A 25355-nucleotide genomic window follows, 5' to 3' on the forward strand; every position below is an offset into this window, starting at 1 on the left:
ATCCCTGGGTGGCTCAGCGGTTTAGCGCCTGCCTTCGGCCCATGGGTGTGATCTTGGGGTCCCAGGATCGAGTCCCACATCAGGCTCCCTGCACAGAGCCTGCTTCTCCCTCTGCCTGTCTCTCTCTATGTCTCTCATGAATAAATAAATAAAATCTTTTTTAAAAAATGCTATTGTTGGGGCACCTTGGTGGCTCAGTCAATTGTCTAGCTCTTGATTTCGGCTCACATCATGAGGGTCCTGGGATCTTGACCACAATGGGACCACCACCACACCTGGCTCCGTGCTCAGCAGGCAGTCTCCCTGTCCCTCTGCCCCTCCTCATTTGTGCGTGTGCTCTCTCTCTCAGATAAATAAATAAAATCTTTGAAAATATATACATACTATTGAGGATTTGGAGGGAAATTAAAGTGTTGATATCTTCACATTCCACAAGATAGAATTCTTTCATTTTCATAGTCTTTGTTCTTTTTGCTTTTTTATATTTAGTATTCTGGGCTCAATTAAATAAGTGCTTTTTAAAATTAAGGTAAAGTTGAAATATGCAGAACTAGTTTTGACAAACTAGTTAAGAAAAATATAGTCTTTGGTCAAGAAATATAAATGCTTTTAATTTTTCAGAAATCAAAAGACTTTTCCTGTTGACATCTTCATTTCCTTTGAAGAGTATTACCCTCATTTTAGACTTCTCAGGTGATGTAACCTGCTAGATAGGGGATATACCTGAAGCATACTGATTGTACCATCATGGATCCTAGACAAATATCTTCTTATGAATATAGGCTTTATTGGAATTCTAGATCTCAGACTCAGAGAGGGAGGAGAGAAGATGCTTCACTGTCTACCCACCTGCCACCTACTCAGCTAGCTGACTTTGGCTCTTAACAAGGAGGTGTCTGTGTATAAAATGTCATGTATCAGCCTCAATATATAGATACTGTGGGGCAGGCACACTGACTTTTGGAAATGAAAATAGGATCATTGGTTACATGGAGGCAGCCATGGTCACACCACTGATTCGTTGTTTGGCATGTGCCAAAAAGAAATGTGTTTCAAAAAGAAAAGTGTACATGTCTCTAGATGGAACATGTGACCTCTAGTTTCTGCCACTACACCCCTTCCTAATGTTCGAAACTTGGATGCTGAATTTTTAAGATTGGTTTGGGGCTACTTAGTAAAAGTTTTGTTTTCAATTTTAATTGCTTAAAAGATTAATGACTGGGAAAGAGTTAAGCATTTTATAAGAATCTTTGTCTTGGTTCTATAATAATAAAATGACAATTTGAGCACACAAAAATTTAATTGTCAATATAACTCATAAGTATATGTTACTGTTCAGTTAATTTTTCTTTTAAAACTATAAAAATGAATATGAGAGGAAATTAAGTTTATGTATGGTATTCTATAAGCTACTTTTGAACAGCTTAGAATTAATGGCAAAGGAAATAGAAAAGCATTTCCTACTGTGATATATAAGGTTACCTGAAGGTTTGTAGAGAAATTTTCTGCATAAAACTACAGCGAATTTATTTTTATGCTTTTACTTGAATTTGTCCATATTTTCAGTCATTTTAACAAATAGCAGAGCTTTAGTGGTATTGCAGGTTTTCCTTAAAGGTTGGAGGCTGTCAATTCATAGGGACAGGGAGAGAGAGTGAACCCAGGAAAGGAGGACCACTGCTTCTTTGAGCTCTTTATTTGGAAAGTCATTAAGGATGAGAAAAGAGGTCAAGCAGAATGGCATCAGCTTTATGAAGAGGAGAGAAGCTGAGGAACTTTAATGTGGCAGGCTGAATAATGACCGCCCCCCACCACCACCACCAATGACTATCTAGAAACTCAGGATTGTTACCTTATGGGTCAAAAGGAACTGTGCAGGTGTGATTGGGTCAAGGGTGTTGAGAAGAGGAGATTGTCCTAGATTATCCTAGTTCAGGGTCAGTCCTAAAGGAGGGGCAGTAGGAGATGGCGATGATGTGACGACAGAGGCAAAGATTGAACGATAGACTCTGCAGGTAGAGGAAGGGCTACAGCTAAGGAATACAGGTAACCACCAGAGGCTGAAAAAGGCAAGAAAGTGGGCTTCCCCTCAGATCCTCTAAAAGGAATCAGCCCTGCTGACATCTTGACTTGAATCCAGGAAAACTTGATTTTAGTCTTCCAAATTGTGGAACTGTGAAAAAGTAAGCAAGTTACCGAATTTGTGGTCATGTATTCAGTAACAATAGGAATCTAACAAGGAAAAAGTTTGGAATATCCCCTGTCCTGGGGTCAGCTATCTGTAAATAAATGGATCATCTATAGTTGTGAAGAGATCATTTAAGTGAGTTGGCACAAAGTTTATATAGTAGAGGTGATCAGAGTTTGTACTTTTTCCAGGTGTACTAGGCAGTCTCAGACAAGAATGTTCAGATAGAATGAGTCTTACTGGTTATGGGGAGAATTCTAAGGTGGTAGCATTATTGAAATGGTTGGTTGTGGGTCTGTGCTCTTCAGTAAGTAGGCAGCTGAGTCCTAAAATCCCAGGAAATAGAGGTATTAGGGATCAGTAAACCTGGAGACCCCAGTGAGAGTGAGAAGAGGTTCATTTCAGTGTAAGAAAAAAAGGGAAAGGTAGGAGGAAAGAAGATCTCTAGTGCCAGAGATACTTGCTGTCTTCTAATGATGAGGTTCAAGGTTTACCCATATCAATATGTGGGTGAAGGGAATCCTGATAAAGATGGGAATCCTGATAAAAATGTAGGCACCTGTAAACAGTGTGTCAGATTAGTCATTCTCATTGTTGTTTCCAATGAGAATAGGTGGCATAAAGCAGAGTTGACAGAAATAAAACTATTTGCTGAAGCTACCAAGGATTTGTGTGTTTGGGGAGGTCAGAAGATAGGATGAGAACATGGAGATGGTGGAATTCGTGTCCAAGTTTTCTCCTGTAGATTTTGAGGCTTTAGGTCCAAAAAACATTTCTTCTTTATGATACTCTAGATTGCGCATTTAGAGAAGTTTGAAAATAGCTGTATTCTGGAAGAGCACAGATAAGTTGTTTAAGAGTCTTTTTGGCACTTTCTCTGCTTTTAAAATGATATCTTAAATACAAAATAATAGAAAATAGGATCCAGTGGCTTTGAGATTATTAAGCTTCACACCTGTTCAGTGTTTTTCCTAACTCTGGAAAGACAGGCTTTCCCCATCTGTGCTGTAGTTTTTGTATTGTGACTGACAATATAAATACTTTGGCATCTTTTCGTGGCTAGATCGCAGGCCAAGTACCAGGCCTTTATGTAAAATAAAACTAGGGCATCCTCATAAATACTGTAAAGGTCAAGAGTGTTGAGCTTGATAATTAGGATTTCTTCCTTGCCTTCCATCTCAGTTCCTGTTTCTAACAAATTGATAGACCCATAAACCCCTTGATTACCATGCCCTAGTAACTGTTTTTGTGTGTGTGCAGTGATGATGTAGCAGTCTGTGACATTGACTTTAGGGAGGCAAGTATTTATTCAGCATGAAGTAGGCCCTGTGGTGCAGTCAGAAATAGAGCACATATTTCCTGAGATAGTAAAAGAAATGAAACTTCTGTTCATAAAGAAGACTGTTCCCATATAGTGTGTGTGTGTGTGTGTGTGTGTGTGTGTGTGTGTGTGTGTGTTCCTGGAAATTTGGGGTAGTGGAGAAAAAATACATGATGGAATTAAGAGACACTTTAATTCCTACATTGTCATTAATTTGCTTGTTACTGAACTTCTCTAGGTAAAACTCATGTGTTTCCTTTTTAATAGGGGAAATAGATTTATTGGATAAGATCTCTGGTTTTTATCTTTTTGGGGTTTTAGACCCTTGGAAGAATGGTCAAAATTCATGGACCCTCTACTAAAAGTAGACATCTGTGCATCTACACACCACAGAGCATATACTTAAATATGCAATTTCAAGTGGTTTATGGGATCTTGTTGGGTCTCTGGGATGTGTGGGTTAGATCATTTTAAATTTTCAAGTTCTAAAAAAAAATTTTTTTTCAAGTTCTTTCAACTCTGAAGTTTTACACCAATTTAAAATTGAAAGTGAACAGCTACCTGTGTTGTTTATAATGGAAAAAAAAAAACCAGGTGAGAATAGATAAGTATTAAGTTGATGGCAGCTTCTTTAAAAACATTTAAAGTGGGTTGGTAGAGCCTCGGTTGGCTAGGAGTCTACCTAATACTATTTCTGATAATAGCACATAACACTTTCAAAGTCCTTAGCGGGTGCCTGGCATTGTTTTAAGCATACTTAAGGATATTTTGTTTAATCCTTAATATCTTTTTACTGTTGTTATTTTTAAGCAGTAGTTTGGGAAAGCAATAAAATGTTTATTTTTTATTAATAAAATTTATTATTGTATTCTCTAAAAAAATCCTGAATACATGACAACAGTTACTGTTTATTACATGGCTATATCCCTGTGCTAAATGTTTTAAGTATCTGATCTTCCGGATCGGTATTGTACCGTTTCACAAATGAATAAAGGTTAGAGAGATGAACTAACCTGTGCGAGAGATCACACAGTTTCTATATTACTGGAGTATGAATCCAAGCCTTTTTTGAATCCAGAACCCGTGGTCTCCACCACTTTGCCTGTAACCACCTCAGTACAGAAGAATTATGTATATTGACTGCTTAACAGAATGTATGATAATTTTTTTAAGATTTTATTTATCTTAAAAAAAAAGATTTTATTTATTTTAGAGAAAGAGGGAGCACACTCAGGAGTAGGGGGAGAGGGAGAGGGAGATCATTTCCAGCAGACTCCGCACTTAAGAATAGAGCCAATGTGGCACTCATGTGATCCCATGACCCTGAGAGTTCATGACCTGAGCCACAACTGACTGAGCTACCCAGGTGCTCCCAGAATTTATGATAATTTACCTAGAGTTGAGCTAACATTAATTTACCTTTTTGCTTATGAGAATAAATTCACTCATTCAGTAAGTATACACAGTGTGTATATGTATCAAACTTGCTCTAAACAACTATGGTTACCTTTTCCAAGTTCTGTCATTGGGTGGTTTTATGATGTAAATAACTGTTTGGGCAGATAATCCTGGTTCCCCAAGTGTAATTGAAGAACAGTGATTTTTCTGTGGTCCTAAGTGTAAGCTGTTGAAGCATATTAGAATAATATTCTTTGTTTCTTTTCTTATTATTTCTTACTGTTCTGTTTGAATCTAATATTAAATTCTCCTTAAAGAAGTGACTTGGTAAGACTTCAGACTCCTAATTGTCATCCCAAGTAACTTAACACCATCATTACTGGAGTATTTACAAATTCACCAAAAATATTAGATACCTTAGTGGTTATTCTATCCATTCTTCTGGTTCTTTTTGACATTTTTGCTGATGTGTAACATAAAAATGGACAAGTCTTTTTTTGTCCTTTTTAAAGTCTGGGTTTTCTAGGATTTTTTTGTTGTTAGTGATTTGTGGGAGTTTTTTATGTATCCTATGTAAAAGTCCTTTGTAGATGCATGATTTTTTTTGTCTGTTTTTTTAACTAGGCTCCGTGCCCTGTGTGGAGCCCAGTTTCAGGGCTTAAACTCAAAACCCAAGATAAAGACCTGAGCTGAAATCAAGGGTTGAATGTTTAACTGACTGAGCACCCAGACGCCCCTGTAGATAATGTTTTAAGAGATACTGTCTTCCATTCTGTGCTTGCCTTTTCTCTCTTTTAATAGTGTCTCTGAAGAGTTTTATATTAATTAATTTTTCAATCTGCAATTATTTGAATAAAGTGTTATATACATATCTGTTTGGCCAAATTTATTAACCATGTTCAGGTTGTCCATATCTTTACTAAATATTTTTGTCTGCTTGTCCTGTCAGCTCCTGAGAAATGTTAAAATCTTTAGATTTAATTATTGATTAGTCTTTTTCTCCTTTTAGTTGATATATTTTGAGGTTTTGTTACAAAATAAACGTATATAAATTTAGGGCTGTTTGATCTTCTGTTGAATTGACTCTTATTTTTATGAAATATCCTTCTTTATTTCCTGTATATTGCCTTAAAGTCTACTTTGTGTGGTATTACTATATGAGTTTCCTTTTGGTTGTTTATATGGCAGATTTCTCCCCATCCTTTCCTTTCCACCTTTTTGTGTCCTTATCACTTATAAGCACCATACAGTAACACGCTTTTTAATCCCATCTGATAATCTTTGTTTTTAAATTGGAGCATATGGCTTATTTCTGTTTATTTATAATTATCGATACATTTGAGTTTAAGTTTACCATTATATTGGGTCTTTTTTCTGTTTGTCTCATCTATTCTTTATTGATTATCCCAGCTTTCTTGCCTTTTTTAAGTGAATGGAGTATGTTTTATTATCCATTCCCTTGCCCCGTTATGTTATTTATATACTTACCTATTCTTTTATTATTTTTATTATTTTAGTGGTTACCTTGGAGATTACAACATAGATCCTTGACTTAAAGTTTATCATATATGTGTGTGTATTTTTAACTACTTTCTGGGAGGCCCTGGATGGTAGTATCTTCCTTCAAAGCAAATATAATTTTCTTCTGGCAGGCAGGCACAGTATGGGTAGATCACCATGATCTCGTTGAAACTGGCTTTTAGGCTGTCTTAAGGTTGATCTGTTTTCAGTTTGCCATTATTTCTGGGACATATCTTTACTCACGGAGAATAGCCATCTGGGGTCTAGAAGCCTGAAGTATTTACCAATTTGCTTTCCATGTTACTGTGCTATGAATTCTAGCTTTTGCCTCCTCACCACCGTAAGTCTACCACTGGTCTATGTTTGGCTCTTTAGCCTTCCAGTGAGGCTTTGTCTTTGGTGTTTTGGTGTCTTGACCACACTTAGGTGGGGTGTCAGTAAGGATCTGGATGAAAATTGCTTGCAGAATTTCTGGCTCTTCTTCTCATTGCTTTCCTTTTCAGACTTTGCCTTCATAAGTCCTAGCTCCTTCATACCCACATACCTGTGACTTTCTGCTGACTCTCCCATTTCCAGTCCTCCAAATAAAACGAATGACCCAAGGCAACCGAGTGAAATGAAGGTGAATGTCAGGCTCCTGTCATTGTACTTCCTTGAATTTTCTCCAGAATCTTGGCCCCACAAGTCCTTGGTGCTTTTAAACAGTTGGTTACTCCTTGGTGCTTTTAAACAGTTGGTATTTGTTTGCTTATATTGTTGTAAAATGCACTTAGCATACAATTTATTATCTTAACCAATTTTAAGTGTACAGTTCAGTGATAATTAATACATTCATATTGTTGTATAACCATCACCTCCATCCACCTCCAGAACTTTTCATCTTGTAAAACTAAAACTCTGCCCATTAAATAGCAACTTCCCATTCCCCTCTCCCTTGAGCCCATGGTCACCATCATTGTACTTTCTGTTTATATGAATTGGACCACTCTAGATACCTTATACAAATGGAATCACAGAGTATTTGTCCATTTATGACTCAGGGTTCATCTGAATAATATCCTGCTGTATGTGTGTATCTCGTTTTGCTTATCCATTCATCTGTCAGTGAACACTTGGGTTATTTCCACCTTTTGGCTATTTTGAATAATGCTGCTATAAACATGGGTATACAAATGTTTCATTAAGACTGTTTCCAGTTATTTTGAGTGTAGAATTCACTCAAATGGTAGAATTGCTAGGTCATATGGCAATTCCGTTTTTAATTTTTGAGAACCACCATGCTATTTTCTGTAGCAATGATGCCATTTTGCATTTCCATCAGCAATGCTCAAGAGTTCCAGTTTCTTCATATCCTTGCCTGTCGGCACTTGTTATTTTCTGGGTTTTTGTTTTACTTTATTTTCTGATAGTAGCTATTTTGATGGGTGTGAAGAGATGGTAGCTTTTTATTTTCATCCAGCTAATATAGTTGTTCTTGCCGAAAAATTGGTCTTGTAAAAGCTATTCTTTCAATATTAGGAGTGGAAGTGAGTAGCATAGCATTTTAAGGTAGGTTACTTTGAAAATGAGAAAACAGGCACAGATGTTAAAGTCACACCTAGTAAATGGCACAGATAGGATTGAAATAACCTTTCTGGTTCTTAAATCTGAGTTCTTCACCCCTGAATTATATTGCCTCTCTAATACAGGCCTTCCTTTCTAAAGTCTTAGAATATTATTGTTCCAACACTTTGCTTTCTGTTACTTGAATATTACTCCTATGGTTCTAATAGGTACTGTTTTCTAGCGTTGATGGTCCCGTCGTCATACCCCGCCAACCCCACCCCTGTTAGATCCTTGAATTTTAGTGTAGGGAACAGTGCTTTTATTTTAGTATTTGGTTCGATTTAAACAGCTTTAGAGAAATACAACTAGGGTTTTGATTTGTCAGATATCCTAGGATACAATTCTTAAAACAAATGAAAGTTATTTTTAAATAGAATTTCTTACAACTACATTGTTTTTAAAAACTTTGACAGCCTTGAGAGATTTGGGACCCATTTTACAGTGGTGGAAACTATGACTTTGAGCTTTAGTCATGGAGCTTTCAAGCCAACTGTATTCTGTGCTTTTCCATGTACTTTACCCAGTAACATTGTTAAGTCCTGAAATGTTATTCTGTCTGGCAGTTTACTATTAAATCTCTTACTGGTGCCCTTTTTATAGTGTAGTCAGTCACTGGCATTTTGGAAAATACTGGGATGGTTTTTTTAAATTTTGCTCTAAAGAGACTTTTTTTTTTTTTTTAATATAACTGTACTAGAAACTTCTTGTTACTTTTCCCAGGTTTTTTTTTTTTTTTTAATTTTCTATTTCTATCTTCATAGTGTTAAGCCTTCTTAACTTGTATATATTTCATGGCTTGAAAGTGAACCTGTTTTAAAACACTTATATTTATTACTTGTTGATAGAAGATTGCCTAGTGATTAAGCTTGGGAAAGCAGGTTCAAACATGTTCTAACAGACAGTAGCTACTTACAGCGTTATTTGCTTTGTTTTTTTCTTTTAAAAAATGAGCTAAACTTTTCAGGATGTATCTCTAGTTTATGAGCAGGACAAATATTTACTATTTGTAAAAGATTTTAACCTTTGTTTATATTCATCTTTTATCCTCTTTTTAAAAAATAAAACTTGGTTAAAAAATTTGCTGAACTATTTCTTGCAAGTAAATTAAGTAGTAAGAGTTAATGTTATTTTTTGAATTTCATTATCATTTCTTTTATTTTGATTCTTTTAAATATCAATTCCTGAGAAATGAAGTTCTTAAACTCATAAAGTTACTTCTTGACTTTGCGTAGGTTTAGCTTTCATAAGCTCTGTGTGTCTGCATTGTATGCTAAGTTTGATCTCATAGTTAAAATACTTAGTATCTTGGTAAAGCCATCAGTTAAGGGGGAAAGCAGAAATTTCCCGAGTTGGTGGGAGTTGTAGTATCGGTGGCCTTATAGGACCAAGTACCATGTAGGCTGATGTCCTCTTGTCGACAGGTAATGTGAAGAGCCATAGGCCACGAGTAGGCATTTGCTGAAGGAGTTTTACATGGATATCAATTGATTGAGGTCGCCTTTTGTGTGTGTGTGTGTGTGTGTTTTGTGGCAGGGGAAGAGGGACTCCAGTCTGTCTCTATCTCAAGTCCTAGAGACCTGCCTGCCCTAGCTGATGCTTTTAAACAGATGGCACTTTTAAATTTCTTATCTAGCTTTTAGAGTTGTTCTTGGCAGGGAAGTTGGCCTTTCAAAAGCTATTCTTTCAAGACTAGAAGTGGAAATAAGTGGGATAGCATTGTGAGATAGGGTGTTGGGGCAGTCTGGCTTTTCCTCATGTCTATGAAAGCAGATGGCAATGAGATGGCCCCATCATTAGTTACTCCTCTTCACTCCTGGGTTCATCTAGTTTGTGAAGAGGCATGCTTGTTGTAGTTTTGCTTGGCCTAGGAATAGCAATCCCTAAGAGAGAACCATAAATAGAGATTGAGAATATAGCTTATCTCTGTAGTGATGAAACTCCCATCTCTTTAGTAGATCTAATGTTTGACTCAGACATTAAGCTTTCAAACATGTTTTTCAGAACATTTTATATTTAAAATGGTGTATTTTGGCTTAAAAAGGCATATAGAAGCAGCCACCAACTTTCTGTCTCTGCTTAGCTTTCTTCAATAGATAAATGACTAATGGGCTCATACAAACTATATTTTGGTGATAAAGCCTGAGATTTAAATACTATTTTAGATTATTCTTTAATATTTTTTCTTTCTTTTGGGGTGAGTTCATCTTGTCCTTACTTTGAAGCTATATTCTTTTAGCTAGTTAGAGGTTAACTAGATGTGAGATTTTAGATTTTTTTAAATTAAATATTCACATAGAAACATATACAAAATAAAAGTCCTCCAGTGATATAATTAGAACCTCATTAATATTCTATTACATAAATTCAGCTGTTAACTTTTTTTTAAATGTTTTTTAAGTAATCTGTACACCCAATTGTGAGGCTCAAACCTATAACCCCAAGATCAAGAGTTGCATATTCCACTGCCTGAGCCAACTAGGTGCTCCCCAGCCACTTATTTTTTTTAACAAAGAATCCATTAGTAAAATGCTGTTGTGTACCCACAGGCTGTATTCCTTCTGATAGTGCTAGTAGGCAGGAAACAGAAGGTTAAGCATGCTTAGTTAGCAAATATTTTAATATATATTGTGCAGATCACAAGTTTATTGTGAACGTGTGCATGCATTTCTGTTTAACATATACACCTATAAACACTTGAGTATATGCAGGTAGATCTTTTATTGTGCTTGATGGTAATCAATCATATATACCAAATGTGTAATATAAGTAACTTGTATTATTAATTTAAACAGCCACACTCAATTTTGTGTTTTCTCTTGTACATTTATTAGCACTTTCTTATGTATAATCAAATTTCAGGGTTAACAGATTTTCTTAATATTTTAGTTCATTTAATTGCAATCATTATACACACCTTGTAAGTCGCATATTAAAAGACAAAAGTTTAGGTCTTATACTAACTAAGTATGACGTTTGTATTTCGTCTCCAGTCATCTTCATGGACTTGAATGTTCTGTTCCCTACTCATTCTAACCATGTATTCCCATCACACCTGAATTCCTTTACTAAACCATTTTTCTCCCCATACAGAATATATCTGAAGAATTCGTCAGTTGCACGTGACCCTTTTTCTGCCTTTTTGCTGGGCAACATTATTGGCCAAAACCCAGGTTATAGATTGACCCACATCATTGTGCTTAGGCTTGGGAGAAGGGAAACCCTGCCAGGGAGACAGGTAACAAATAGAAGGGGAAGAAATAATAGTGAAGTATATCTTGATCCTTCATATACATTAATTTTTTATCAGAGTTAAGCTTCATAGGAAATCATACTAGAATTTTAGAGATTACCTTTACATTGCCCAGGACCAGAGAGGATAATGACTTACTCAGAGTCACACAGACAGCTAATGGTACAGCCAGAGTTCATACGAAGAATTCCTTACTCCACATCTAGTATTTTTGCATTTAGAAATTCACTGTTGGCATGCCTGAGTGGCTTAGTGGTTAAGCATTTGCCTTAGGCTCAGAGCGTGATCCTGGAGTCCTGAGATCCAGTCCCACATCAGTCTTCCTGCGTGGAGCCTGCTTCCCCCTCTGCCTGTGTCTCTCCCTCTTTCTCTCTGTCTCCCATGAATAAATAAATAAAATCTTTAAAAAACAAAACAAAAATCCACTGTAAGTGGTAAATTCACTTGAAAAAACAGTTTAGCAGTTTCCATGTGATCTAGTACTTTCATTTCTAGAAATATGTTCCAAGGAAAATGAAAGCATATATCTACCCAAACATTCATAGCATTACTCACAGTAGACAAAAACTGGAAAAAGCCCCAAATATCCATCAGCTAATGAACTAAATGTGACATATCCATATAGTGGAGTACTATTCAGCCCTGCAAAGGAATGAAATAATGATAAATGTTAACACCATTAATGAATCTTAGCAACTTTATGCTTGGTAAAAAAATCAGATATGAAAGATTACATTTGATTTAATTATATTAAATGACAGAAAAGAGAACTTGTAGAGAGAGAGAGCAGGAGTGCTGGAAGTGGGATTGACTACAAACAAGCTCGTGGGGTTTTTTTGTGGTGACGGAAATAGTCTAGAACTGGATTGTGGCCATGGTTAGACAACCATAGAAATAAATGTACTGTTAATTACTGGATTGTACTCTTAAAATGAGTGTATTTTATGGCATATAAATTATACTGCAGGAAAGCCAAAAAAGGAGAATATTAAAAAATTTTTCACTCTAAAATTCATAATTTACTTTGAAGATTACATTATATGTGTCTTTTGTTCTGTAATTCTTAGAGGTAGTGCACTTTGACCAAAATCAATAAAGTCTGATTCATTCTTTTGGCATTTCTTTTAATTAAGAACATTTGGTTTCTTAAGAAGTTAAACTTGCTAGTGCCATATATACATCATGTATGATAGGTATCTGACCCCCATACACCCTGCAAGTCCCATAGGCATGTAGAGTTGGAACTTGTAGCACTTGCCAGAATTACCGGTATTTTCTAGTCTAGCTATAAAACAGCCTGATGCAAAATTCTCTTGCTGCTTTCACTACTTTCAGTATCTCTTTTCTATTTTGCTTGTACCAGTTGAGCTTTATATTTACTTTATGCTTTATGTTTACTGAGAGTATTTATTTTCAATCCTGTTTATGCCACTTGTCCTTGTTATTAATACATCATTTAATACCATGTAAAACAGTAAAATGGTGCTAAAAACAATAGAATTTGTTCTTTGGTAAACTAGATTGTTTTAGACTTGACAAAGGCAACACAAACACTGGTTCGAATTAGGTGTGGATAATTTAAAAGAAAGGAACAGAATTGTAAAAATCTAGAAGGACTCTTTTACATTCAGATTGCTTCACAAATGTCTCTAGTTCATGCTCCATCTTAATGAAACAGAGTATGTGAGAGTGGATGTAAGAAAGAACACTGAACTCCAATCACAAGATTCATGTTCAAAGACAAAAGTCTTCATATCTCATTGAACATGTATTATATTTTAATATACAGACAAGTTGGTCTGGGTGTTAAGTGGTATTAGGAGGTAGCCACTGCCATCCAGGAAGGAGGCCATCACCCTGGCTCAACCTTTCCAAAATCCCCATGTGGTAAGGCTGCTAGGGGGAACAAGATCGACAAGCCCCACACTGTCCCATGCAAGGTGACCGGTCACTGTGGCTCTCTGCTGGTGTGCCTCATCCCTGCCCCCCCCCCCGCCCCCGCCCAAGACATGGCACTGTCTCAATCTCTGTGCCAAGAAGTTACTGAAAATGGCTGGTATTGATGATTGCTACATCTCCGCTAGGGCCTGCACTGCCACCCTGGGCAGCTTCTCCAAGGCCACTTTTGATGCCATTTCCAAGACCTACAGCTATCTTGCCCTCAACCTTTGGAAAGACTGTGTTCATCAAGTCTCCCTATCAGGAACTCACCGGTATCTTGTAAAGACCCAACACCAGAGTCTCCGTGCAGGGTACCCAGGCTCCAGCTGTGGCCACCACATAGTTTTGTACAAGGGGGAAAAAGTGAAAGCCTATTTAAAAAAGAAGAAAAAATAATTTTAAAAAACTTATGGGAGAGTCATCGGTGAAAATTTTGAACTTACCTAAGGGTAATGCACGATTTTAAAAATGTGAGCTTGTGCCAAGATTATATAGAATGTAGAAATGTGAGCAGCGAAGATACTAATCAAAGAGCGGCTTTCTTTGTAGCCATTAAGGTTATGCCCTGGATGAACTGAATGGAGGAAGGTTGCAGGAGTGACGTCACATGAAGAGAATGCTACTCGTGGAGAATTTAGTCAGCAATTGTTCAGAGGGTTGGTCGGTGCCATTTTAGTTGCATCACTGATGTGGTTGAGCTTCTGTCTATGTTCACCTGGTAGTTTTGCTTGGTTTTGCTTGTAATGACAGTGTTCCTTTTAAAAGTTCCAGGATCACAGTGTGCAGTGGTTCTTAACTGGTTTGGGATTATAAATGCCTTTAAGAATCTGGTGAAAGCTATGGGCTCTGTTTCCAAAGTACTTACATACTAGCAAACACATAATAATTCTATAATTTTTGGAAATTCACAGACCCACTGAGGCCCACAGAGATCCTGGTTAAGAACAGAAAGGAATTCTGTTGTTAATTCTTTTGTGAATTAAAAACTTGGTAGTTTTATTCCAGTGTATTTTGCTATAAATGTGGATTTTCAAGTAATACGCAAAATAGGGCTTGTATAGCCAATAATTCTGGATTATATGTGCTCTGTAAAGTGAGACACACCTGTAATCAAGTTGGCAGGAACTTGAAAATAAGATGACAATCTGTTTGAAATGACAAGAGGTATTTTATTAATGCTGCTATATTCTAGGCATTAAAGCCTTTTAATATTTACCAGTAAGCAATCGGCTTAAGTTACATGGATCTGTATTTCATTTGGTTCTTAATTTTACTTCAAAGAATATGATCTTCAAGTATAATATTTGAGAAAGTAAGAACCATGGTCAGACATGATATGGCTCTAGAGAGAAAGGAGGATGTATCTACCTTGCTATCTACCTTTCTCCTCTGCTCTTTACTCGCCTGCCTTTCCCTGGGAATGGTGCTTGCGTCCCCACCCCCTTTTTTCTTCAGGTTAAATGGGTGACCACATATATTCAATTGTTTGTAAATTGTACATTTGTAAATTGTAAAGACTAATATAACTTGGGAGGTGCTAGAAAATTCCATGGTGCTTAAGATAGTTTGAAGTGGGAAAAAAAAAAAAGATAGTTTGAAGTGTTTCTCATCTGAAAAACTGCTTTTGGATTTTATTTCCTGTATTATTGTAGCTCACAGTGATTATATTTGCAGTAGTTGTGCTCACGTTTTATGGTATTGTTTCACTGCAGGACCGTGTATATGTACAACAAAATAATGTGGAGAATGTCTACAATTTGGGATTAATTATTTTTCGAGATCAAGTTGTACGTTATGGGTGTATTAGGGATCATCTACGACAAACGCTATTGGACATGATCGCAAGAGAGCGAAAAGGAGAAGTTGTAGATCGGTATAATCATCTTTTTTATATTTCAGTGTTTGGTTTTTTAATGGTTTTTTAATATCCTGAGAACCAATTTAGTGTCATAATCTTATTAAAATAAATAAAAGTTTTATTACCCGGCACATTATGAAAATCCTCAAAAACAATTAAGAAAGTTACCTGGATTTTAACTTAAAAGCACACATGTGTTGTTAGAAGAGACCATTCTGAGCTTCTATTTAATGTACTTTTTAAAAACAAATCAGCCATTAGTCTTCCCTTTTGGTTTTTCATGTATTTTTTATGCTGGCATTTTGGTCCTTTTTTGCTGTGTGATAACATTTTTTGGTTCTCTTTGTCTCTTTAAAAGGCTCTGGGCTAGCCTTGATTCTTAACATATTTGAAGAAAACTGTTCAACATAGTCTCTGATGACTAAGAACTACTCTACCCGTTCTGTTAAGTCACGTTGCCTCCCCTTACGTGACTGCAGTACCATTTTTGTGACACGCAGCTAAAGAGGCTTAAAGCACGAAAGACTGCTTTCTCAGTGTGTCTGTACACAGAGCAGCTAATAGAAGACTACTTGTAAAGTTTTTGTTTCAGCTTTGGTGCTTGGTCTGGGTTGCCCCAAAGCCATTCGATACCAAAAAATTAAAAAAAAAAAAAGATAAAAATAATATCTAGGAGTAGCTGTGTGTTGTACTCATTTCAAGCAATATAGCCTCCCTCTCTCCTTACTGCTTTCTGATATTTTTATATTCTATGTTTTTATATACACAGAGATATTTAGACAAGCATATTTTCTTTCAAATTTTAAAGTTATAACAGTATGAGAACAACTTGACAAATAGCATTATAGTCAAGATATGTCATCCATTTAAAATTACTCTAAATACTTATTTTATAAGTGAGTTGCTTATGGGAGATGGATCACTCTGATTTAAAAAAAATGTTCTAAAAGTCTTTCTAAAGCTACTTCTGTTGCATTTTTTAAAGTGAGACTTTAACGTAATTTGATTATCAAGTGGTTTAACTTCTTTTGACAGAGGCGCAATAAGAAATGCTTGCCAGATGTTAATGATTTTAGGTCTCGAAGGACGATCTGTCTATGAAGAAGATTTTGAGGCTCCTTTTTTGGAAATGTCTGCAGAATTTTTTCAGGTAATCAGTGAAAGATATAAATAAATCCCCTCAAGATATTCTGAAAGTTACCAAATGTAGTTACTGATTGAACACTTGGCCTTTTTCTGTTGAGACCCTTTGGGAAGGAGGGCACAAAAAATACCCGTTAGATACCTACTCCCTCTTCTCACATTCCAGGGAAGGAACCCATTTAAAAAAAAAAATAGAATTTGGACTTTCTACACACATGATTTTTTAAACTATGTGTTATAAAACATACAAACCCAGAAATAACTTTAATATTTTGCTATATTCACATGTTACAAATTATTTACCATAAATTCACATGCAGTGCATCACTAATGAAGTCTCACTATTCAGGCTTATGGTAATATAAATTACTAGTAAAGTAAGTATAGAAATAAACATGATCTTATAGCATGTGTATATACTTTAAAGACTATTGGTGAGGAAATTAGAGGTCAATAAGTATAGTTGGTAGAGTTTTGCAACAGTATAACAAACCCAGAACCAACTAAATTGCTAAAAGTAAAGTTAAACTAGTCCTAATTTGTAATGAAGTTACAAAATATAAGACAGTATTTATAAGATAATGAGGCATATTCCTGAAAACATCAATTATAGTAGGAGCTTTGTAGTGTTATCAAAATAGATTGAATTGAATCCTAAAAGCTTTTACTCCAATAATAGGGTTTTTAAAAAATAAATGAATACAAAGTTCTAGTAATTTGTAACAACAGTTCAGTAAGTCATTAATAAGACTGATTGGATGTATATAGGGATGGATCTCTGCATTTCGAATCATTTACACAAAGAAACAAAGAATGAACTTGCCTTTTTTATTTATTTATTTTTTAAAATTTATTTACTTATTTATTTTTTAGTTTGTAACCAATCAGGAAGACCTTTGTGGCTTGCACTGGTGAACCTAGATCATGTTTTATGAGCTATTAATTTTATAATGTAGGAGGCAGACTCCATTTTCCAGTAATACAGCAACTAATACTAGATATTTTTGCAACAGTTTTGACCTTCACATTCATTTAATTTTCCTTCATTTCATTGTAGATAAACCAATGGAAGATTAATTGTCAGAATTCAAAGTGTAGGGTGACTAGGTGGCTCGTCAGTTAAGCAGCTGCCTTCAGCTCAGGTCATGATCTCAGGGTCCTGGGATCAAGCTCTGTACCTGGCTCCCTGCTTGGTGGGGAGTCTACTTCTCCCTCTCCCTCTGTCCCCCCTCCATACACACCCTGTTCTCTATCAAATAAAAAAATCTTTAAAAAAAATAAATTATAAAAAAGATTCCAAAATGTGCTACAGTGACATGTGCATGCATGTGTATATATACATAATACATACTGTTTTTAACAGGAGTGAGAGATGGTCTCACCAAGAGTTTTGTTTGGTGTGTTAATGTCTGTTCTTAGAAACTTGATTATTTTCAGGGACCAAAACTACTTTTTGTTAAAGTAGGAAATGTTATTAAATTTTGTACATAGTTTATATCAACATGTCTTCCTTTTTGTAACTCTTAGATATATATTCATTAATCCTATCAAATAGGTTAAAATCATTTGGATTAACATAGTTTAGTGGAATTTCTGTAAGGCTGGTGTTAGACAAGATTAAGAGCTATTTAAAGTTCTATTTCTAAAACTGTGTGTGTGTGTGTGTGTCTGTATACACATGCATACATACTCTTTTGAGACTGGGAGTGGGGTGGCAGTTGGACTTCAGTAACTGGCAGTATGTCAGCAAAACTATGATAAGCATGATGAGTCTTTCTAGACATCATCACACATTAAATCAAAAAAGAATTTCCGACTCTGAGTTGGGTCAGATGCTTCATTGTATACTTTTGACCCTTACTGGCAAGTGCTTATTTTTTCTACTATTTGAAGTACATTGGCAAAGTTTGAAAAACACTGCTTAAGGATAATGTATTGATAACTTGTTATGTAATCAGTGCTTTAAAGGATATAATTAAGACTATGTAGATATGTGTGATAAACTATATAAAATGTTAACAGTACTTATGATATTTAGTTTGGCTTATGAGGAACATTATAGATACTCAGTTAAAAGCAGAAACACATTTTGCTTCTATGTTTAAAAAAAAATCATGCTTTTTTATTTGCAGATGGAAAGCCAGAAATTTTTAGCAGAAAACAGTGCTTCAGTATATATAAAGAAAGTAGAAGCTAGAATTAATGAAGAAATAGAACGGGTGATGCACTGCCTTGACAAATCAACCGAAGAGCCAATAGTAAAAGTGGTCGAGAGGGAACTCATTTCCAAGCACATGAAAACCATAGTAGAAATGGAGAATTCGGGCCTAGTACATATGTTGAAAAATGGAAAGACAGAAGGTAAGTGTCAGCAATTGAAATATAATTAAATCTTTATAATTCTAGCAGGTTCTTAGTTAATTTTTTTATTTTCCTATAATTAAAATAGATTATAAATATGAGTCTTAGTTATATGTGTCATTAATTTATTAACTTTGATAGAATTTAAGAGTAAAGTTTTACATTTTTATTAATGAGGATTTTTGGTATTTCTTGTTAATTGAGTGGCTCTTTTTACCTGTCTTTCATTTTAGTCTCCTCACTTTTTGTGTTTTTCTTAGTCCAGAAGACTAATATTTCTGTCCTTTTTGTGTACAAGAGAGTTAGAGTCTCCCATTTCCACATACTATGTGATTTTTTTTGTGATTCTTTTAAAATCTGACATTCCAATCATAAAATTTCTATAGGCTTTTTTTGGGAATTAGTTGTGATAAAGGTGTTAAAAATGCAAAAATAGTATCTTTGATGTAACATTTTAAATAAATTAGTAGATTGATTCTGGGAACTATGAAGTTCTAGATTTCAGAAAAGGAGAATTGCTTTATAAAAGTACACAGTTTTGAGATAATGGTAGCATTTATTCTTGTTAGCTGTTTACCCTTTTCTCTCCTGAAAACAATACTTTGTGATTTCCCTATGAGAAGTTATAAATAAAAGAGTAAACAGTTAGGTTGTCCTTATTTTTAATTTCTGAAGTTTTACTTTAAAACTATGACTTTAGAAATCACTGATACGCTATTAAAAAAACAAATAAACATGGTACTCTTGCTGTTTTCCTGGTTCTTAGATGATGTCTTAGCAGTGTTTTAGCTTCTTGCTTCTTATAAAAGAAACATATTGCCTGTTAAGAGCTTGTTGGGGAATGAAAAACAATTTTTAAGTGAATAACAAAGGAGAGGAGGAGGGATGTAAGAGGAGATAAAAAGTAAGATGGTTGGAAAAGAGGTTTTCTGTGCTTCCTCTTGTGTAATCCTTGCTATGTGTTTTGAAATAGCTTATATTTCTATATATTTCTTCCTTGAAAGTTGTATGTAAATTTGTTTTTATTAAACCAGAGAAAGTTACTTTTTAAAAAAGACTCTTCTTGGAGCATCTGAGTGGCTCAAACATCTGACTTGGTATTGGCTCAGGTAGTGTGATCTTAGGATCCTGGGATCAAGCCTAGCTTCGGCTCAGGGTGGAGTTTGCTTGAGGTTCTCTCCCTCTGCCCCCCTCACTTCATTCACTCACTCTCTCAAAGTAAATAAATGTTTAAAAAAATTTTTTTGTTATAATTTATGCGAAATGTGAGAAACTGTAAGATTTGCTGTAACATTGATTACTTTGGACACATATTATTGGTGAAAACTTTTTAATACAATTTGATTTTGAAAGTCACTAAAACTAATTTTAGAAGCTCTTTTGTAAAACTTCTAAGTATTTTTAAAACACAACTTTAGTTTTAGGATCTAAATAGTTGTTAAAATGAAGACTGAGGTGGGTAAATTATAGCCTATCTGTGAAATCTGGACCACCAGCAGTTTGGTTAGGGGAAAAAAATCGAAAGAAGAATATTTCATTGCATATGAAAATTATATAAATTTTTAGTGTCCATAAATAGAGTTTTATGGGAACACAGTCATGCCCATTCATTTATGTGTTATCTGTGGCTTCTTTCTTATTACAATGACAAAACTGAAGTAGTTGCAACAGAGACCATATGGCCCATAAGCCCATAAAATACTTACTATGCATTTTAGAGAAAAAAATTTCCCAGCCTCCCATCTAGAAACTGCTGTTCTAATTCCATTGTCAAAAGTTCTTGATTATAAAGCTTTTTTTATATCATTGTACAGTTCTGACACTTAGAGTCTCCCAGTAAGTTCTTATTTCAAAGAAATACTAGACATATGGGAAAGCAGTGTTCTGTTACCACATTTTAATCTTGTGAAAAATGATATAAAAAATGGACAGAATCCAGGATTTTCATTCTAAGTAAGAACAGTATAGTGTGGTAAATCAATTTTTAAAATATACGTATTGGCCTAGGATATCACCTGGGAAGTATTAGGGATTCCTCCAAGGAAAATACTAAGGACTGGGAATACATGCTATGAATTTCATATAAACTTTGTCACAGCATGTCATGGATTTTAATTTCATATAAAACTTTATTTAAAATAAAATAAATCCTAGTATATTTTATTTTTACTTACTGTCATGTTGTTTGAACTTTGTGATAGACATACCTAAAAATACCTGTAATACTTGTAATTGATTATTATATTTTCCTTATTATTATGTTGACTACTAATTATACAATAATTCAAGTTATCCTTTTGATAGACATTTTGTAGTATTACTGGGTTTTAGATTAGAATCGTGTAGGAACTCAAAGCTGCAGTTTCCTTTTTTTTTATGCTGTATGGGTATCTTCCATGTAAACTAAAATCTACTGAGAGATTTTATTGGTGGTCTTATCTGAAAGCTGTATTTCATAAGTTGCAATAATAACCATTAAGTAGCCTAATTTTTTTCCTTTTGTTTGTTTTGTTGAGTGTTTTTTTAGTCCTTTTTCACATGATCAACAAGTGGCAGTGATGGAAAAATAAGCTTTGAGTTCACAAATTAGAATAAACAGATTCACATTTTTTCTCTTAATTTTTAATGTAGTCGATTTGTATGTTCTTTCTGATTGCAGACCTTGCTTGCATGTACAAGTTATTTAGTCGTGTGCCAAATGGCTTGAAAACAATGTGTGAGTGTATGAGTTCCTATTTGAGGGAGCAAGGGAAAGCCCTTGTTTCTGAGGAAGGAGAAGGAAAGAATCCTGTTGACTATATCCAGGTAAGTGAATACAGAAAATTCTCTTTAAATTTGTGATAAAGTAATTTTGACACATGCTGGTAAAAAGAACACTTTTACTAAGCTGTATGTATTTTGTATTTTTTACTTTAATTTTCCCAAAGGAAAGATAATACGTGTGATTATCCTAGGTATTTTAGAATTTTCCAAAGTATGTGTATTTATATTGGAACCACACTCAGCTGCTGCTTTTCATTTATTAACCTGATGAAGACCTTGTTTAAATGGTTTTCAAGAATGAAAGTAACTACTTTTTTTATGCTTTAGTGTTCATATACTTTGAGGTATTAGAAAAAATAACTTTTCAGCTAAATATTTTTGTTCTAAAATGCTGCTCTTTCAGGCAATTTTATGAATAAATTATGCCCCAAATTTTTCATGTTTCAGTATAAATACTTCTTGGGTGCATTTTTAAAAGCTGATTTTCTGGGCAGCCCCGGTGGCACAGCAGTTTAGTGCTGCCCGCAACCCAGGGTGTGATCCTGGAGATATGGGATCGAGTCCTGTGTCAGGCTCCCTGCATGGAGCCTGCTTCTCCCTCTGCCTGTGTCTGCCTCTCTCTCTCTGTATCTCTCATGAATAAATAAAATCTTTAAAAAAATAATAAATAATAAAAGCTGCTTTTCTTGGGCTTTACCTTCAATCAAGATAGAGAAGGGTGTGGAGAAATAGTGCAAATGTTCTTTAGTTCGTCTTCAATCCCTCATTGCTGACATGTTTTAATACAGACTTATATAATGACTTGAAAATAATAATAGAGAACCTGTAAGTTTAACACCAAATGCAGCCATTTATTACCAGCAAAGTTAAGATAAACATAACTGATTGTAAGTGTATTGTTTATAGAAAAAAATTATTATAATGTACCCTAAATTTCTTTATTTCTATTTGGAAGGGCTTATTGGATCTGAAGAGTAGATTCGATCGCTTCCTCCAGGAATCATTCAATAATGACCGGCTCTTTAAACAAACTATTGCGGGTGACTTTGAGTATTTTCTCAACCTCAACTCCAGGTCCCCTGAATACCTCTCATTATTTATTGACGATAAGCTGAAAAAAGGAGTCAAAGGGGTAAGTATTAACGCATTGGAGAAACACATTCATTACACTTTATTTGTAGATTTAAAATTTTCTATAAAATTAGAAATATAAAAATAAGGAATTTTGTTGATATAAAATTAAGCCTATTCCTTTGCTGTGCTTAAATGTGTGCTGTGATCTCTGAAAAGGATTGTTTAATATCTGAAATGGTCAAAAGTACTTTGACGTTTCATTTAATATATAACTTATATCAGAACCAAACAGCTACACAGCCACAATGTTCGACAGTCTTCATGAACTTTGAGGTTTTGATATGCTATGTAGATAATAGGGATCTAGCAGACAACTGTCTGTGGTCTGGAATTTTGCTTGCTGTCATCTGGTTATGGGAGTTCGGTATCAAACAATACTTGGATGCCAAGAATTTGAAGGAGTAGATTACAATTGCTATGAGAAAGTAGTTTGAAATCCTTTGATATGTATCTGGGATGTTGGAGCTTACTACAGTGTAGAAAATCAAATATTGTGATCATACATACAGTGGGCTTTTTAACTTATCTTGGAATTTGAGAGAAAAGGGAAAAACAGCAAATGCCACAGGTTTTCCAGGCAGCTATAACAGTGAAGAAACAAACAAGAGAAAGATCACGATAAAAAGACAACATCCATTTAGTCTTCATATTTTTAAATATATGCTTAGTAAAATCTACTACAGTATCATCTTGCCCTTATTTAAAAGATGAGGACAGGGGGCCCTTTTAGTCTTGGAATTAAAACCAGTTACTCTTCTATTTGCGCAACATAGATTTTGAATGAGCTTGCGTGAAAATCTCTATCTTTTGCTTATATAAGTGTCTGCCTAAATACTATGGAAAAGCATTGGAAGATTCTTTTTTGTGATTAAAATTTCATTTCATTTGTTCTCAGTCATCCTTTAATCTAGTCATTATCCCCTCATTTGCTCCATTCACTTGGTAGCCCTCTTGGGAAGGGAGGAAGGCCACTACAGCCCCTGATCCCTGCTGTGCTAGATGGGCATAGAAGAATGAGAGTGTGCTACTCTGTGAAGTAGAAGACATGTTCTCAGACTAGATCCCGCCTGCTGATACCTCTCAACCAAACTTTTTATGTTTATTGTCCAAGTCTTATTTTCTATTTCTTTGAGGGGGTACGGGGCAGAGGAAGAGGGAGGAGGAGAATCCCAAGCAGGCTCCGAGACAGCACAGAGCCCCACACAGAGCTTGATCTCACAACCATGAGACCATGACCTGAGAAATCAAAGAGTCAGATGCTCCATTCACTGAGCCACCCAGGAGCCCCAGTCTTATTCTTAAACAGTAGATGAACTGTGGTGTTATTTTTTGTAGAACTAACGTTTTATAATTCTTAAATTGTCTTCTACTTGATTTTGCAGCTAACAGAACAAGAAGTAGAAACAATATTGGATAAGGCAATGGTCCTTTTTAGGTTTATGCAAGAAAAAGATGTATTTGAACGTTATTATAAACAACACTTGGCAAGGAGACTTCTCACAAATAAAAGTGTTTCTGATGACTCTGAAAAAAATATGATATCTAAGTTAAAGGTAAGGTGTATATGAGCTGGAGTGACATACCTAACCAGTGTTTATCAAATGATTGAACACCAAAATGTGATTAGGAAATATGTAGTTGATTTTAAACTTATTTTTATAAGTTAATAAAGCTAGATTTTTTGAGCGGTTGCACTTTTTCAGGTCCTGGAACATTCAGAGTTTGCTGGAATTTCTCATGGTGTGGCAGGATACATTCATGGAGATCTGGGGGAGGATTAGTGCAAGAGAAATGGTGAAGGGAGTATCACCATTTAGTTTTATTTTACAAAATGTGGTCTATAGACTACTATACTCCTATCACCTGAGTTGCCTATTAAAAACCTAGAGCATTGGTCTATACCTTTAGTGAGGTGTATTAGAATTTCCAAAAGAGTCTGAGAACCTGCATTTTAAAATAAAATCCTTGGAGTATTCTTAAACACACTGAAGTTTGGTAGCCACAGGCATAGGACAACTAACTATTGGAAAGATTTAGGATGTCTGTTACATGGAAGCGTATTTCTTTGTACATTTGCTCATAGAAAAATACATACACAATTGTTTGTGTATGTATGCATTTTTCTTCCACAGACTGAATGTGGATGTCAGTTTACATCAAAACTGGAAGGAATGTTTAGGGATATGAGCATCTCAAACACAACTATGGATGAATTCAGGCAGCATCTACAGGCAACTGGGGTAAGATTCTCCCATTAATTTGTACTTAATATGTATGTATCTATGTGAAGTCTTTTGTAATGGGCATTTTTATCCATGTTAAACTAAACTGCTGGTGTCATTCCTTTAAATGTTATTAGGGGCAACATTTTTATTATCTGTATGTACTTGAAAAATTATTCTCCCTCATGTAAGCCCTTTTCTTTAACTATTAATGTTAAAATATTTTCTTCTTATTCTCCTAAAACTTAGTTTATCCTCTCCACTTGAGGGAATATGCTGAAAATTTAATAGAATGATTCCACTGTTAAAACCATTATAGATTGTGGAAGGAAGACAGGGCTTAGGCAAGCTTGCTGAGTCTTAGTATTAGTACTCTTGCTCTCACTTTACCCCCCAGGATTGTGCTATCTTAGAATCATTACCTGACCTTCCTCTGTATAACCTCAGTATTCTCATCAGTAAGCAGAGGAGCATAAAGGGATCTGACATTTTCAGAGCCTGTGGGAGCTGACATTAGTGTGTTATAAATAGGATTTTGTATTGTGATTCCCAGAAGACAGTAAAGCTATAGCTTGCACAGCTTTGGAGTTTGATGAGTTTTTTGGGAGGGTTTAATGAAGTTCAGAAAGTTTTGCTTCTCAAGTGACCAT

The 25355-nt window shown here is 35.1% G+C and overlaps 1 protein-coding gene across 2 annotated transcripts in view; it reads left to right on the forward strand.

Annotated features, from left to right (window-relative positions):
• The window catches only part of CUL3 (cullin 3), an 88884-nt gene that overhangs the window by 45389 nt on the left and 18140 nt on the right, over positions 1 to 25355 (forward strand). For both annotated transcript variants that reach the window (XM_026006349.2, XM_072719408.1), the window contains 7 exons: positions 14937 to 15097; positions 16118 to 16232; positions 18358 to 18586; positions 21246 to 21391; positions 22305 to 22481; positions 23866 to 24036; positions 24616 to 24723. In XM_026006349.2, coding sequence (XP_025862134.2) covers positions 14937 to 15097; positions 16118 to 16232; positions 18358 to 18586; positions 21246 to 21391; positions 22305 to 22481; positions 23866 to 24036; positions 24616 to 24723 — 1107 coding nt within the window. The remainder of the gene's footprint in view (positions 1 to 14936; positions 15098 to 16117; positions 16233 to 18357; positions 18587 to 21245; positions 21392 to 22304; positions 22482 to 23865; positions 24037 to 24615; positions 24724 to 25355) is intronic.

The sequence above is a fragment of the Vulpes vulpes genome, chromosome 9 (genome assembly GCF_048418805.1).
Source record: "Vulpes vulpes isolate BD-2025 chromosome 9, VulVul3, whole genome shotgun sequence".
NCBI classification, from domain to species: Eukaryota; Metazoa; Chordata; class Mammalia; order Carnivora; family Canidae; genus Vulpes; species Vulpes vulpes.